General features: G+C 38.2%; 1 protein-coding gene across 1 annotated transcript in view; it reads left to right on the top strand.

Moving 5' to 3' along the window:
• The window catches only part of KIN (Kin17 DNA and RNA binding protein), a 37,690-nt gene that overhangs the window by 3,311 nt on the left and 16,880 nt on the right, over positions 1-17,499 (top strand). The window contains exons 2-7 of the mRNA XM_027121580.1: positions 632-726; positions 2,927-2,970; positions 3,055-3,177; positions 4,017-4,198; positions 6,618-6,666; positions 7,628-7,685. Of these exons, the coding sequence (XP_026977381.1) occupies positions 632-726; positions 2,927-2,970; positions 3,055-3,177; positions 4,017-4,198; positions 6,618-6,666; positions 7,628-7,685 (551 nt within the window). The remainder of the gene's footprint in view (positions 1-631; positions 727-2,926; positions 2,971-3,054; positions 3,178-4,016; positions 4,199-6,617; positions 6,667-7,627; positions 7,686-17,499) is intronic.

The following is a 17,499-nucleotide window of genomic DNA, read 5'->3' as shown; positions in this document are numbered from 1 at the left end:
GATGGGGGAGACAGAGGAGAGGCACATTTTTCATTTCTCTTACTAGTGGAGAATCAGGTTCAAATGTTAAGTAGAATAGACACAAAGTCAAAACTTGCATGTTTTTTACAATCATCTGAAGAAGATACAGATTTAGTATGATAAAATAAGGTTTATGTATAAAATGCAAGTGTATTTTGGGTAATGAGCTAAAGTATAGGAAAGTGAGTGAAAATAGTTTCCTTAATGGAAATTCACTAATGACCCATTTTACCTTGTTGTAGTCCTCGAAACGCTTGCATAACACTTTGTATGAAGTAGGTGCCCAATAGGAATTTGTTAAATTGAGTCAAAAAATAAAATCGCTCTTCTGTTACTGTGCCCTGTAATGTTTGTTACTAATGTCTGTTTTCTAAAGCAGTATTTTTCTGTCTCTTTAATCTTCAGGGATTCTTTGATTAGCACGGTTGCAAAACTCAACTTTATAAAAAAAATTTTTTAGAACGATAGGGTGCCTACAGCCAGTGACTTGATTATTTTTTACAATTTATCATCGAAGAGCAGCTTTTTAGGATTTAATTAAATACTTATATTTAGGGCCTATTATAATGAGCTAAATCAAGATTTAACCACTACCTTTACATTTTTGTAGAATGGCTTTAAGTGTCATTGTATGTCCGAATCTCATCAGAGACAACTGTTGCTGGCTTCAGAAAATCCTCAGCAGTTTATGGATTATTTTTCAGAGTAAGTAACTCAAAGCCATCCTTATATCATAAGCTTTATTCAGTTGGACATTTAATAGATGCTTAATATTTAATATATTGGAAGCTCTGTTTATTCCTTACGTATTAATGTGATAGCTGTATTATCTTTGTGCTCAGTTTTTGTTTTGACAGTTTATCATTGTGTGGAATTGTTAAAAAAGTGTGTCTCACAAATCAGTCTTTCTTCCATTCACTTCAAACATATGAAAAACCATTGCTCAGTCTAAAACAATTGTGGCTAAGAGCACACGTCTGGAGTCAGACTGCTTGTCATTAAGTCCTTCAGAGCTGGGCTTCTCCACTCAGGAGCTGTGTGACTTTGGGTGAACTTATACAGTTTCTCTGTGCTTTAGTCCCCTCATCTGTAGGTTTTGTACCTTTCAAGTATTGTCTTTCCTTCATAGGGTTTATGCGAAGATTAAATGAGTTAATACTTTGAAAGTGTTTAGAAGAGTGGTCAGTACTCGATTAATATTAGCTGTTAATTATTATTATTACAATTAATATTTAGTCTTGCCTCCATCCCTTTCTTTCTTTCCAGGGTTTTAGACCTTTTGGTATTAAACCCCAAAGACTTTTGTTTATGTGGGTTATAGCTTGTAAATTAGGGATTAAAACTGAGACATTAAAAAAAATTTATTCATTTAAAATCACAATATAAGCCTATTACAGTTAAAATAACATTTTTACATGAAAATTAACTATATTTTCCAACACACAAAAAGCACACAAAAAAATAAGAGTGGTGGTGTTTTACATTTTTGCAAATCTCTTCAGTGTCTGTCTTCATAGAACACAGTTGTATTCTCACATCTGCTTCTACCTTCATTCTCTTCTGAAATGTTGCTTGGTTGAAATACATAGAGAAAGTCCAGCTTTTACATAGATGTGTAGTTGGAAGCAGGAGGAGTATTTTAATAGCCTTTTCACATAATTTTGGCTATTCTTCTATGATACTACATTGAAACACAATGGCGTGGTAGTTTCTTAAAGATTAGTTGCAATGTGGAATCAGAAACCATATAGCAAACCTTTTCTTTTTTTTTTTTGCGATACTCGGGCTTCCCACTGTTGTGACCTCTCCCGTTGCGGAGCACAGGCTCCGGACGCGCAGGCCCAGCGGCCATGGCTCACGGGCCCAGCCGCTCCACGGCATGTGGGATCTTCCCGGACCGGGGCACGAACCCGTGTCCCCTGTATTGGCAGGCGGACTCCCAACCATTGTGCCACCAGGGAAGCCCCTAGCAAACCTTTTGTACTCTATGACGTTAAAATCCATGTGATCTTTTACTTGAAGTGGATCTTGTACCCATGTATGGTTTTGTAACATCACACATCAGTCATTTGGAAAATATTGCTTCATTGAGTTACACAGGTATTCTGAAATTCTGAACGGTGATACATTTTATTATGCAATATCATAAAATCATATTCACTAATGTCAACTCAGTGCTGTCAGAAACATCTTTAAGTATTGGGAAGTATGTCAGACTCATGGTGGCGGATGCTAGTTTACCAGAATTCACATTTTTTGCTTGAAAGCTCAAATTTTATCATTGGCAACAAATACTGTCAGTTGTTTTTCTTGACCTGACAGGCTCACTTGGTTTATTTTTGAGAAAATATCTACTGAATACTTAATTTGAAATAACTATTGTCTATATGTCTGTCATTTCTCAAATATCAAGTGATACTTTCATGTCTCTGTGCCAGATGGGAACATCCTTCTCTTTCTCTTCACCTGTAAACGTCTTGGTCAGAATGTATATCTTATTCACCTATGTTTATCTGTCACTTAACATAGTGTGCTCAGCTCAGAGGGACACATTAAGTGCCAACTTCATGTTTTATTATCAATAGAATGGGATAATTATGCCACATTCAGTAGCACTGAGACTCCATGAAGAATCCGCTCCAAACATGTGTGGTCACTTTTGCTGTGCCACCTTTACCAAGACAAAAAGTTCCAACTCCAACTTGACTTTTAACTTTAATTCTTGAAAGCTGTAATCTTTCAGGATTTTTCCCTTGTTCAGTTTTTAAAAGTTCGGAACAGATATTAATGTAGATGTTTTATATATCATGTGCTCATGCAAACTGTATGATGGCTTAAATTTCAGGAAGGTGATGCTATGTATTTGTAGAAATCACCTTAATGCTTTCCCTCCCTGCTTTATTAGGGAATTCCGAAATGACTTCCTAGAACTTCTCAGGAGACGCTTTGGTAAGTATCTTAAGTCTTGTGCACATAATGACTTTATAATCTCATAATCTGCTCAGGGTCAGCAGTGTCCTAATTTCTTCTTAGGAACCAAGAGGGTTCACAACAACATCGTTTACAATGAGTACATCAGCCACCGAGAGCATATCCACATGAACGCCACGCAGTGGGAGACGCTGACAGATTTTACTAAGTGGCTGGGCAGAGAAGGTAAGAACAAGACATGATGTGAACAGTTGTTATATGGCTTCACTGCAGGGAGGGAGAGAATGATCATATTTTCTGTGTAAATTTATGAAAAAGAGGATGAGTAGGGCAATTAGAAACTGGCAGAGAGGAGCATAATCTTCCAGGATTGATATTGTGCGCTGCAGGTGTGTAAGAGCGTCTGGAGTGATCCTTTTCAACAGTGCAAAGGTACATCACTGAAGCATCCACTCGTTAGGTTAAGGACCAGTACCCATCCTCTTCCACTTTTCCCACTACATTCGTTGCACTTTTGGAAACTTGTTACCCCTTCTTAAGGCAGTTTTTAAATTTGCTGCCTCTTTTTCCATTTCTAATAGGATGGAAAGTTCAGGAAAAGAACAGAGAAAGAAATTTTGTATCAGGGTATTAGTTATTGAGTGTGTTTCTTTATTCCATTTTGGGGAAGATTTCTGCTTGGTTAAGTTAGAATATCCTGTACTCAGTGGATGTTAAGTACTTAGTTGAATAATTGCTAAGCAAGATAATGCTTTTTTTTAATGTTTTCCTTGTTTAAATGTGTTGCCTCAACCTAGTCAAAAATCAAAATAATATTTCTTTTCTCTTTAAAGAGATAAAATATTCCAATTAAAGTCTAAATGCCACTAACTGTAAATATGGAAAATTCACGTGCTGTATGAATTTGTGTATTTGAATGTGTTTGAATGAGTGTATTTGAATGAATGAGTAAATACTGCAGAGAGAGACCACATTTATATGTACTTTCAGCTTTGATTGTATTCAAAATTATAGTGTCCGTTACTGTTTTTTTTTTTTTTTTTAAATCCATTACTTTTTTTAAGGCTTGTGCAAAGTGGACGAAACACCAAAAGGCTGGTATATTCAGTATATAGATAGGGACCCTGAGACGATCCGCCGGCAGCTGGAACTAGAGAAGAAGAAGAAGCAGGACCTTGATGATGAAGAAAAAACTGCCAAATTTATTCAAGAACAAGTGAGAAGAGGTCTGGAGGGGAGAGAGCAGGTGGGCATCATCAAGAGAGGCAATAGACAAAGGTCTGAAGAAGCAAAATCGCTTGTTTGTTTAAGCCTTGAACGAGTTTTGTAGGAGAAAGGGCATAGCCAAGTATAAAAGTCCAGGCTGTGGAGTTGAGACAAACCTGGGTCCATTCCTGACTTACTGACTTCACAAGTTTGTGTAATTATGGAATCTTCTAAACCTCAGTTTTCTCATCTCTAAAATAGAGTCAGTACCTAGTGGCAAAGACATAAACAGAGCGTTTCAACTGATTATAATTAATGCAGCGCTGGGGATGAACACAGTGTGTGAGAACACAGAGGGCTGGCACTTGCTCCAGCCTGGGGAGGACCTAGAATATTTGGAGGTAGCTACATCCCCTAGGCTGAGGAGTCTTGAGGAATTAATGGGTAAAATCCAGGTAGATGGGGAAGGGAAAGCATGATAAAGTTGGTTCAGGTGTTAGAATAACTAGATCAAGGCATTTATTCCAACAGACATTTATTGGTCACCTCCTGTGTGCCAGGCGTTCTTCTAGGCACTGGGGATACAGCCAGTGGACCAAAGATAAAAATCCCTGCCCTCAAGGAGCTTACATACTAGAAGTTGTGTGTGAGCAGGAAAATACAGCCTAGTGTGTATATGTGAAACTACTAGCCATTTAGTATTTTTAAAAACTTTTTATTGTGGTGTAGCACACATGAAGTGAAGTGGATGATGTGCATTAATCTTAAGGTTACAGCTCGATGAACTTTCACATATGTATGTGTCTTTAGATGGATGGATGGATGGAGCAATAGATAGGTAGTCCATGTGGCCACCACTCAGATCAAGATATGGAACATTTCTAGTATCCTAGAAGGTTCCCTCATGCCCATTCCCAATTAATATTCCTTGTCCTCTAAGAAGAAAGCACTGTTCTGATATACTATTGATTGTTGGTTAGTTTAGTCTGCCCTTGAACTTTGTAGGAATGGAATCATCCAGTTCTCTCTGTGTCTGGCTTCCTTAGCTCACCATAATGTTCTGTATGTGTAGTTCGTCTACATCCTTTCCTATCAGTGCTTCACTCTTTTTTTTGATTGATGTATTTCATTTTACGAATATAATACAATTTATTTATCCATTCTCCTGTTGAGAAGCATGTGGCTCGTTTCCAGTTTTTAGCTATTATGAATACAGCTGCTCTGATCATTGTTGAGCACATGTTGTATAAGCCGTTGAGTACAGAGTGATGCAGGAAGTAGCAGGCGATGAGAATTAAGATATCAGTGAGGATCACTTTGTGAATCAACTTTTGTACCATGTTGATTGAACTCTTTGATAAGTGAGAGAGTGAGTGTGTGTTACGTTACTTACATTAACATGCATATTGTCACACAATCTTTTAGAAGTTTTCTACATTAAATTAAAACAGGAACAGTGCTTAAACTGCTGTAAATGTGAAATTTAAACTCCTTAAGACCGAAAGCTTTTTATTCTCTTGCTTTTTAAAAATTTAAATCTTCATTTTCAATAGAGAAAATATTATAACTTCCTATCGTGGAAATCACAAAGTATTCACATCTTGTACTGAGGAAAGAGGTTTACTTTTTGGAATAACATTATTGCTCTGTAACATTTTAGCTTAATATTGCTAAAACCTTCAAGTTAATTGTACTTTTCAGGTGTAAACAGTATCTTTACCCAAAAAGCAGGGGAAATTCTATTGATCAGTGCTTCCTCATTCTACATTTAAACTTATCAATTTTTTCAAAGTAAGATCATGTTCTTTTGTGTTCCTTTGTGAAATCCTATATGGACATTACCTAACAAAATATTTTAGCTAGATCTCAAGGTCATCCTTCTTATTTATCAGTAGTAACAACAATTAACATTTATCAAACACTACGGCAGGCACTATGCTAAGTGTTTTATTTATATTATCCTAATTAACCCTTATCATAACTCTAAATATGTAGGTTATCCCTACTTTAAAGATGTAATGATTGAGCCTTCAGGGAGATGATGAGATTGACCGAGATGACAAGGCTCATAGGTGGCAGCGGAGGCTTTTATACATAGTCTTCTTCGAGTCAGTCTTAGACCCTTAATCATTACACAAAAGCGTACTACAAAAGAGAAAGGTTTTGCTGTTTAAAGTAATCCTCTAGCTAAGATTCCTAGAGTTTATTGCTTTATGTTGCTGTTTCCTGCTTAAATTGTAATAGAAATAAAAATGTAGGTAAACTTCTGCAGTTCGGTACAGAAAAGCTACTTTTTTCCCCCCGTAGAATAATTCTTTATTGGAGAATATTTGCAATACATATAATTTCTTAATTAGTATCTTAACCATTTTAGGTAGCAAGTCATAATTAAGGACTATTGAATATTGATGGTAAATGCAGTTGTGAACCAAACCTTCAAACTTTTTTTTTTTTTAAAGGAAGTCCCTGTTTTTACGGAATTAAGCAGAGAAAATGATGAAGAAAAAGGTAGTTTTACTTTTCTTTCTTCCTTTTTTAATATGGATGCTTTTGTATTGGCTCTGCCAAAAACTAGCAACATGTTTGGGAGCAAGAGGTGTTATCTGTCTGGATTATTCTCCTCAGTAAAATGAAAAGGTGATAACAATGAATTGGATGGAATGCCTACAGCAACAAGTAACCAGACTGAGTAAAATGAGCCTAAACAATAAGGAAATACCTTGCCATACCAAGAGTCCCAGAGGTAGGATGGTTCCGGATGCCACACTATCAGTAGCTGGACACAAGGTGGCTGCCGGCAGTCCAGCCATCATATGCAGATCCAGTATTGTCCAGAAGAAGACAGAGAGCATCTCTGTCCTTTGGAGTCCCCTGTGAGCAAGGAAACTTTTCCTAGAAGACCTTCTTCCCACCAGCAGACTTCCTTTTGAATGTCATTGACCAGACTGTATCACATGTCCACCTCAAAAATAGTCACTTGGAAAGGGAGTGGAATTATTTTCATTGGTTTAGACCAAAGAGCCTTACTAATCACCTCCCATAGGTCCCACCCCCTAGTCCCATCACCTTGGGCATTAGGTTTTCAGCATTTGGATTTGGGAGGGGACACAAACCTTCAGACTGTAGCGTCCTCCAAGCCATACGTGAGTGGTATGGACCCCCAAACAAAATTGGATTCCTGTTACCAAGGGGAGAGGGGCAGTGGAGTGGGGAAGTGGCCAAGGCTGTCTGCTACATCATGTGATGGTCTTTCCCAGCTCTGTAAGCATCAGTCCAGTATATTTTACAGGAGTTTATGATCTCTGGGTAGGAGCATTCCAGCTCTCATGTATTCAAAATGTCCATGAATTTCTACATAGCTGCATTGTGATATTTATTATAATTTTCATTATAATTTTGTTTTATTATATCTGATGTTTTATTATAATTTTCCTGAAATATATATGGAATACCAATTCTTTTCTTCCAGTTACATTTAATTTGAATAAAGGAGCGTGTAGTTCAGGAGGAGCATCTTCCAAATCAAGGTGAGCTCTGTGAACAGGTATCTTAGAACCTGAAAATTTTGATGAAATGTTGATTACTACATTTTAAAAGGTGCAGAACTGTGAATTATTTTTTTCTGGTTTTTATTTTCATCTCTTTTTCCTTTTTGTTTAGTGATTGTTTTGTTTTGTTTATTTTCTTAGGAACTGGTTTTTTTCTTATTTGCCTATGATGAGCTGATTATATCTTTTAAGGAAAAGCTCATTTTCATTAAATGCTTCACATGGTAAACATTAGCTTCTCCCTGAAAGCTTCTCCACTTAAAGGTTCTTTCTGTGCTATGGCAATACTATTCAGTTTTCTGTCATAGCCCACTATCAAGTTTGTTAACTGGAGTACACACTTCTTGTTTTACCTGCTCTATTATGATCTTCTGAGAACAGAGACTAACTTATTCAACTATCTCCTTAGCACCTAGTAGAATATAAGTGCATTAGTAGACACTCAGTAATAATTGCCTTCCCTTCTAGATGGTGTGGTACTGAGCAAGACTTGACCAGCCTTTTCTATAAAGAGCCACATAGTAAATATTTTAGACTTTGTTGGCCATGTGTCTTTGTCATCACTTAACTCTGCTCTCAGAGCGAGGATGCAGCCATAGATGATACATAAGTGAATGAGCTTGGCTGTGTTCCAATAAAATCTTATTTATAAAAACAGGCAGCAGACTGGATCTGGCCCTCAACTGCAATTTTTCAAGCCCTGGTATGGCACATAGTCAGGTATTTATATCTACTTTTCATGTTCTCTTCTATTGCAGTTCTCATATATTCTTTCACCGAATATCTGTGCAGTACTTATGATGTGCAGTGCATTCAGTTTGGTTATGGAGGTGAAAAGATAAATCAGACAGGATATTCAGAAGGGCACTGTATATTCAGTATCTACTGGAATTTAGTTTTAAGCTGGGTGATTTGCTGTTTTACTTAATATTCCACATGGTGCTTATTTAACCTAACTCAGTTTTTTGTTGGTGGGAGTTTTTTTTCTTTTTGGTTTACAGGCTAGTGGTTATTTGCACGACTAAATAAGTGTCTAGGAGAATTGAAGGAGATGGGCAGTCTGAGTCAGCAGTGCCTAACTGCTTCAGGATGACTTGCCAACTGTCTTAACTTTGATCAAAGTGTTTCAGTAGTAACATCTATATTAGATATCATGAAGAAATTGGTTAATTGGGTTCTATATATGGTACATTTGAAAAGAAAATTTCTTTTCAAAATATTGCTGTGATATGACCAGAAAGACAGACTGCAGTATATCTTAACACATGCCATATAGTTTTGGACCCTTATGTGTTTCTGTTTTCCTTTATTATTTGTTATTCCTAAGTGTAGATGAATGCTGAGATTGGTCCCACTGGGCCCCAAATTGATCGCCCTTATGTTAGTTTTCTATGGCTGCTGTAACAAGTTACCACAAACTAGTTGGCTTGAAACAGCAGAAATTGATTCTGTCTCTGGAGGCCAGAGTTCTGAAATCAGTATCCTTGAGCCAAAATCAAGGTGTCTGCAGGCCTGTGCTCCCCCCAGAGTCTCTGGGGAGAATCTGTTACTCACCTCTTCTGGCTTCTGGTGGCTGCAGGCATTCCTGGGCTTTGGGTTGCATCCCTTCAGATTTATCTCTGCTCTATCTTCACATCACCTTCCCCTCTGTGTGTCATCCCCCTCTGCTTCCCTCTTTTTTTAGAAATTTATTTTTTAATTTTATTTTTATTTATTTATTTGGTTGGTTGGTTGGTTGTGTTGGGTCTTCGTTGCTGCGCGTGGGCTTTCTCTAGTTGTATCGAGCGGGGGCTACTCTTCGTTGCAGTGCGCGGTCTTCTCATTGCAGTGGCTTCTCTTGTTGCGAAGCTTGGGCTTTAGGCGCGTGGGGTTCAGTAGTTGTGGCTCGCGGGCTCTAGAGCACAGGCTCAGTAGTTGTGGCTCACGGGCTTATTTGCTCCACAGCGTGTGGGATCTTCCTGGACCAGGGATCGAACCCATGTCCCCTGCATTGGCAGGCGGATTCTTAACCACTGCACCACCAGGGAAGTCCCTGCTTCCCTCTTAAAGGATGCATGTGGTTGCAGTTAAAGCCCACCCAGATAATCCAGAATAATCTCATTTTAAAATCTTTAATTTAATCCCATTTGTAAAGACCCTTTTTCCAAATAAGGTGACATTTGTAGATTCCAAGGATGAGGACCTGATAGCTTTGGGGGTCTGCTATTCAACCTATTACATCCCTATGCCAAACTGTGATTTAGTAAAAACATTAGTTCTATTTGACCAAGTTCTGTGACTTCAGTCTCAACTGTCTATAATAATGTGAAAATAGTGTTGCAGATAATACAATGGAGAGACTATCTAAGTTTTCTTTTTCTGAAATTATGGTATATTTTTTTAGAGGTTGGGATTTATTTTCCTGTTGATTTATATCTCTTATATATTTAAAACCCAGAATTAACTAAGTTATCTAGATATCAAAAATGGATAATTTAGGCTGTGTGAGGCACAAAGATAAGCCCTGCTTCCCCATTGCTGGAACAAAGGTTACTCAGTTCTCACTTCTGTTTTTCCTTTGGGCTTCTCTGTCTCTTTTTGTTTTTTTAACATCTTTATTGAATATAATTGCTTTACAATGTTGTGTTGGTTTCTGCTGTATAACGAAGTGAATCAGCTGTATGTATACATATATCCCCATATCCCCTCCCTCTTGCACCTCCCTCCCACCTTCCCTATCCCACCCCTCTAGGTGGTCACAAAGCACCGAGCTGATCTCCCTGTGCTATGTGGCTGCTTCCCACTAGCTATGTATTTTACATTTGGCAGTATGTATATGTCCATGCCACTCTCTCACTTGGTCCCAGCTTACCCTTGCCCATCCCTGTGTCCTCAAGTCCATTCTCTACGTCTCTGTCTTTATTCCTGTCCTGCCCCTAGGTTTTTCAGAACCATTTTTTTTTAGATGACATATATATGTGTTAGCATACGGTGTTTCTTTTTCTCTTTCTGACCTACTTCACTCTGTAGGACAGACTCTAGGTCCATCTACCTCACTACAAATAACTCAGTTTCGTTTCTTTTTATGGCTGAGTAATATTCCATGGTATATATGTGCCACATCTTCTTTATCCATTCATCTGTCGATGGACACTTAGCATGCTTCCACATCCTGGCTATTGTAAATAGTGCTGCAATGAACATTGTGGTACATGACTCTTTTTGAATTATGGTTTTCTCAGGGTATATGCCCAGTAGTGGGATTGCTGGGTCATATGGTAGTTCTACTTTTAGTTTTTTAAGGAACCTACATACTGTTCTACATAGTGGCTGTATCAATTACATTCCCACCAACAGTGCAAGAGGGTTCCCATTTCTCCACATCCTCTCCAGCATTTATTGTTTATAGATTTTTTGATGATAGCCATTCTGACCGGTGTGAGGTGATACCTCACTGTAGTTTTGATTTGCATTTCTCTAATGATTAATGATGTTGAACATCCTTTCATGTGTTTGTTGGCAATCTGTATATCTTCTTTGGAGAAATGTCTATTTAGATCTTCTGCCCATTTTTGGATTGGGTTGGTTTTTTATTTTGATATTGAGCTGCATGAGCTGCTTGTATATTTTGGAGATTAATCCTTTGTCAGTTGCTGCACTTGCAAATATTTTCTCCCATTCTGAGAGTTGTCTTTTCATCTTGCTGTGCAAAAGCTTTTAAGTTTCATTAGGTCCCATTTGTTTATTTTTGTTTTTATTTCCATTTCTCTAGGAGGTGGGTCAAAAAGGATCTTGCTGTGATTTATGTGATTTATGATTTACGTAGAGTGTTCTGTGTATGTTTTCCTCTAAGAGTTTTATAGTGTCTGGCCTTACATTTAGGTCTTTAGTCCATTTTGAGTTTATTTTTGTGTATGGTGTTAGGGAGTGTTCTAATTTCATTCTTTTACATGTAGCTGTCCAGTTTTCCCAGCACCACTTATTAAAGAGACTGTCTTTTCTCTATTGTATATTCCTGCCTCCTTTATCAAAGGTAAGGTGACCATATGTGTGTGGGTTTATCTCTGGGCTTTCTATCCTGTTCCATTGATCTATACTTCTGCTTCTGTGCCAGTACCATACTGCCTTGATTACTGTAGCTTTGTAGTATAGTCTGAAGTCAGGGAGCCTGATTCCTCCAGCTCCATTTTTCTTTCCCAAGATTTCTCTGGCTATTCGGGGTCTTTTGTGTTTCCATACAAATTGTGAAATTTTTTGTTCTAGTTCTGGGAAAATGGCATTGGTAGTTTGATAGGGATTGCATTGAATCTGTAGATTGTTTTGGGTAGTATAGTCATTTTCCCAATGTTGATTCTTCCAGTCCAAGAACATGGTATATCTCTCCATCTGTTTGTATCATCTTTAATTTCTTTCACCAGTGTCTTATAGTTTTCTGCATACAGGTCTTTTGCCTCCTTAGGTAGGTTTATTCCTAGGTATTTTATTCTTTTTGTTGCAATGGTAAATGGGAGTGTTTCTGTAATTTCTCTTTCAGATTTTTCATCATTAGTGTATAGGAATGCAAGGGATTGCTGTGCATTAATTTTGTATCCTGCTCCTTTACCAAATTCATTGATTAGCTCTAGTAGTTTTCTGGTAGCATCTTTAGGATTCTCTGTGTATAGTATTATGTCATCTGCAAACAGTGACAGTTTTACTTCTTCTTTTCTGATTTGGATTCCTTTTATTTCTTTTTCTTCTCTGATTGCTGTGGCTAAAACTTCCAAAACTAAGTTGAATAGTAGCAGTGAGAGTGGGCAACCTTGTCTTGTTCCTGATCTTAGAGGAAATGGTTTCAGTTTTTCACCATTGAGAATGATGTTGGCTATGGGTTTGTCATATATGGCCTTTATTATGTTGAGGTAAGTTCCCTCTATGCCTACTTTCTGGAGAGTTTTGATCATAAATGGGTGTTGAATTTTGTCAAAAGCTTTTTCTGCATCTATTGAGATGATCATATGGCTTTTCTCCTTCAGTTTATTAATATGGTGTATCACATTGATTCATTTGTGTATATTGAAGAATCCTTGCATTCCTGGGATAAACGCCACTTGATCATGCTGTATGATCCTTTTAATGTGCTGTTGGTTTCTGTTTCCTAGTATTTTGTTGAGGATTTTTGCATCTGTATTCATCAGTGATATTGGCCTGTAGTTTTCTTTTTTTGTGACATCTTTGGTTTTGGTATCAGGGTGATGGTGGCCTCATAGAATGAGTTTGGCAGTGTTCCTCCCTCTGCTATATTTTGGAAGAGTCTGAGAAGGATAAGTGTTAGCTCTTCTCTAAATCTTTGATAGAATTTGCCTGTGAAGCCATGTGGTCCTGGGCTTTTGTCTTTTGGAAGATTTTTAATCACAATTTCAATTTAAGTGCTTGTGATTGGTCTGTTTATATTTTCTATTTATTCCTGGTTCAGTCTCAGAAGGTTGTGCTTTTCTAAGAATTTGTTCATTTCTTCCAGGTTGTCCATTTTATTGGCATATAGTTGCTTGCAGTAAGCTCTCATGATCCTTTGCATTTCTGCAGTGTCAGTTGTTACTTCTCCTTTTTCATTTCTAATTCTGTTGATTTTAGTCTTCTCCCTTCTTTCCTTGAAGAGTCTGGCTGATGGTTTATCAATTTTGTTTATCTTCTCAAAGAACCAGCTTTTAGTTTTATTGATCTTTGTGATTGTTTCCATCATATCTTTTTCATTTATTTCTGATCCGATCTTTATGATTTCTTTCCTTCTGCTAACCTTGGGGGTTTTTTGTTTTTCTTTCTCTAATTGCTTTAGGTGTAAGGTTAGGTTGTTTATTTGAGGTTTTTCTTGTTTCTCGAGATAGGATTGTGTTGCTGTAAACTTCCCTCTTAGAACTGCTTTTGCTGCATCCCATAGTTTTGGAATGTTGTGTTTTCATTGTCATTTGTTTCTAGGTATTTTTTGATTTCCTCTTTGATTTCTTCAGTGATCTCTTGGTTATTTAGTAGTGTATTGTTTAGCCTCCATGTGTTTGTATTTTTTACAGGTTTTTTTCCTGTTATTGATATCTAGTCTCATAGTATTGTGGTTTGAAAAGATACTTGATACGATTTCAATTTTCTTAAGTTTACCAAGGCTTGATTTGTGACCCAAGATATGATCTATCCTGGAGAATGTTCCATGAGCACTTGAGAAAAAAGTGTATTCTTTTGTTTTTGGATAAAATGTCCTATAAATATTAGTTAAGTCCATCTTGTTTAATGTGTCATTTAAAGCTTGTGTTTCCTTATTTATTTTCATTTTGGATGATCTGTCCATTGGTGAAGGTGGGGTGTTATAGTCCCCTACTATTATTGTGCTACTGTTGATTTCCCCTTTTATGGCTGTTAGAATTTGCCTTATGTATTGAGGTGCTCCTATGTTGGGTGCATAAATATTTACCATTGTTATATCTTCTTCTTTGGTTGATCCCTTGATCATTATGTAATGTTCTTCTTTGCCTCTTGTAATAGTCTTTATTTTAAAGTCTGTTTTTTCTGATATGAGAATTGCTACTCCAGCTTTCTTTTGATTTCCATTTGCATGGAATATCTTTTTCTCTCCCCTCACTTTCAGTCTGTATGTGTCCCTAGGTCTGAAGTGGGTCCAGTAGACAGCATATATATTGGTGTTGTTTTTGTATCCATTCAGCCAGCCTATGTCTTTTGGTTGGAGCATTTAATCCATTTACATTTAAGGTAGTTATCAGTATGTATGTTCCTATTACCATTTTCTTAATTGTTTTGGGGGTTTTTTTGTAGGTATTTTCCTTCTCTTGTGTTTCCTGCCTAAAGAAGTTCCTTTAACACTTGTTTTAAAGCTGGTTTGGTGGTGCTGAATTCTCTTAGCTTTTGCTTGTCTGTAAAGGTTTTAATTTCTCTGTCAAATGTAAATGAGATCCTTGCTGGGTAGAGTAATCTTGGTTGTAGGTTATTCTCTCTCATCACTTCAAATATGTCCTGCCACTCCCTTCTGGCCTGCAGAGTTTCTGCTGAAAAATCAGCTGTTGACCTTATGGGGATTCCCTTGTATGTTATTTGTTGCTTTTCCCTTGCTGCTTTTAATATTTTTTCTTTGTATTTAATTTTTGATAGTTTGATTAATATGTGTCTTGGTGTGTTTCTCCTTGGACTTATCCTGTGTGAGACTCTGCACTTCCTGGACTTGATTATTTCCTTTCCCATATTAGGGAAGTTTTCAACTATAATCTCTTCATATATTTTCTCAGTCCCTTTCTTTTTCTCTTCTTCTTCTGGGACCCCTATAATTCAAATGTTGGTGTGTTTAATATTGTCCCAGAGGTCTCTGAGACTGTCCTCAATTCGTTTCATTCTTTTTTCTTTATTCTGCTCTGCAGTAGTTATTTCCACTATTTTATCTTCCTGGTCAGTTATCCGTTCTTCTGCCTCAGTTATTCCGCTATTGATTCCTTGTAAAGAATTTTTAATTTCCTTTATTGAGTTGTTCATCATTGTCTGTTTGCTCTTTAGTTCTTCTAGTTCCTTGTTAAACATTTCTTGTATTTTCTCCATTCTATTTCAAAGATTTTGGATCATCTTTACTATGAGTAGTCTGAATTCTTATTCAGGTAGACTGCCTATTTCCTCTTCATTTGTTTCATCTGGTGGTTTTTTACTTTGCTCCTTCATCTGCTGCATATTTCTGTGTTTTCTCATTTTGCTTAAATTATTGTGTTTGGGGTCTCCTTTTCACAGGCTACAGATTAGTAGTTCCCGTTGTTTTTGGTGTCTTCCCCCAGTGGGGAAGGTTGGCTCAGTGGCTTGTGTAGGCTTCCTGGTGGAGGCGACTGGTTCCTGTGTACTGGTGGATGAGGCTGGATCTTGTCTTTTGGTGGGCAGGACTGTATCCGGTGGTGTGTTTTGAGGTGTCTGTGAACTTATTATGATTTTAGGCAGCCTCTCTGATAATGGGTGGGGTTGTGTTCCTGTGTTTCTAGTTGTTTGGCATGGGGTGTCCAGCACTGGAGCTTGCGGGTCATTGAGTTGAGCTGGGTCTTAGCGTTGAGACGGAGATCTCTGGGAGAGCTCTCGCCTATAGAGATTACATGGGGCCGGGAGGTCTCTGGTGGACCAAAGTCCTGAACTCGGCTCTCCTACCTCAGAGGCTCAGGCCTGACACCCAGCCGGGGCACCAAGACCCTGTCAGCCACACACTGTCTTTGGTTTTCCATCTCCAGGCACAGCCTGGCCTCCACACACCTCCGTGTCTCCAGGAAGACTTGGCACTGGGCCCGGTCTGACAGGTAACTAATGAAGATTCCAGCTGTGTTCATACACATGAATAACACTGCCTGGGCCACAACTCATCAGCTCAGTAACTCCACTTCGGTGTGGCTTCCCTGTCTCTTAATTGCACACATGCTCACTCCAGTTACTGAAAGCAGAATCCTAGGGCTGTTCTAGAAGCCTTCCGTTCCATTTCCAGTCTGTTACTGTTCATTTCCTGCCTTGATTTTAACCTCACTTGACCCTGTCTCAATCTCTCACCTTTCTACTAGAATCTTTTTTTGGGCTGGAGGGGCATTATTGGTACAGCAGCTGGTGTAAGATTATCATACAAAGCAAAGCTGGAAACAAATTGCCTATTTTCTTTTTTTTTTTTTTCGGTATGTGAGCCTCTCACTGTTGTGGCCTCTCCCGTTGCGGAGCACAGGCTCCGGACGCACAGGTTCAGCAGCCATGGCTCATGGGCCTAGCAGCTCCGTGACATGTGGGATCTTCCCGGACTGAGGCACGAACCTGTGTCCCCTGCATTGGCAGGTGGACTCCCAACTACTGTGCCACCAGAAAAGCCCTCAATTTTTATCATTTGTATAATTTTTGTTTTTCTAGAATATTCTTTTCAACGAGGTATTCAAATTTATTATCCGTTTTATTAATCTTTTAGAATACTGTCCTTCATCATGTCTCATCAACATTCTTTATATTTTTCATTTATTCATTTTAGCTCTAAGAGATTCTTTTCTAAAATTTAATTAATTTTTGGCTGTGTTGGATCTTCATTGCTGTGCGCGGGGGCTACTCTTCGTTGTGGTGCGTGGGCTTCTCATTGTGGTGGCTTCTCTTGTTGTGGAGCACGGGCTCTAGGTGTGCAGGCTTCCGTAGTTGTGGCATGCCGGCTCAGTAGTTGTGGTGCATGGGCTCAGTTGCTCCGCGGCACATGGGATCTTCCCGGACCAGGGATTGAACCCGTGTTCCCTATGTTGGCAGGCAGATTCTTAACCACTCTGCCACCAGAGAAGTCCCTCTAAGAGATTCTTGATATCACAAGCAGAAAGGATCTTTCTGAACGTCAAATCTTACCATGTCTTTCTCTTGTTAAAAACTTTCAGCAATTTAAGCCGTCGTCTATATGATAACCTCTAGTTACGTTTACAGGCGTACCACCTGCCATCTGCACCGCGGCTCTGCTAAGCCATTTGTCTCCTACGCACTCTGTGGTCTCACCCTCGCTTGCATCTACTGCTCTCTCTCCGTGCAATGCCCTCCGTATCTGTTCTCCCACTACATCATGAGATCCTGATGGGCTGTTCTGTTCATCTTTTTATTCCCGATGATTCTCACATTTTAATCATTTAGTAATGCTGAATACATTTGCTAAATAGAAAACTTTATTTTTCCTATTCAGTTTAGTTTTCTTGTGTGGTGAAATATACATAACATAAGATGGTCCATTTTAACCATTTTTAAGTATACAATTCAGTGGCATTAAGTAGATTCACGTTGTTGTGCAACCATTGCCAGTATCCATCTC

Source organism: Aethalodelphis obliquidens, unplaced genomic scaffold, assembly GCF_003676395.1.
Source record: "Aethalodelphis obliquidens isolate GAN/ISIS:26980383/991018 unplaced genomic scaffold, ASM367639v1 scaffold23, whole genome shotgun sequence".
NCBI lineage: Eukaryota > Metazoa > Chordata > Mammalia > Artiodactyla > Delphinidae > Aethalodelphis > Aethalodelphis obliquidens.
This window is presented reverse-complemented; position numbering and strand designations above follow the sequence as displayed.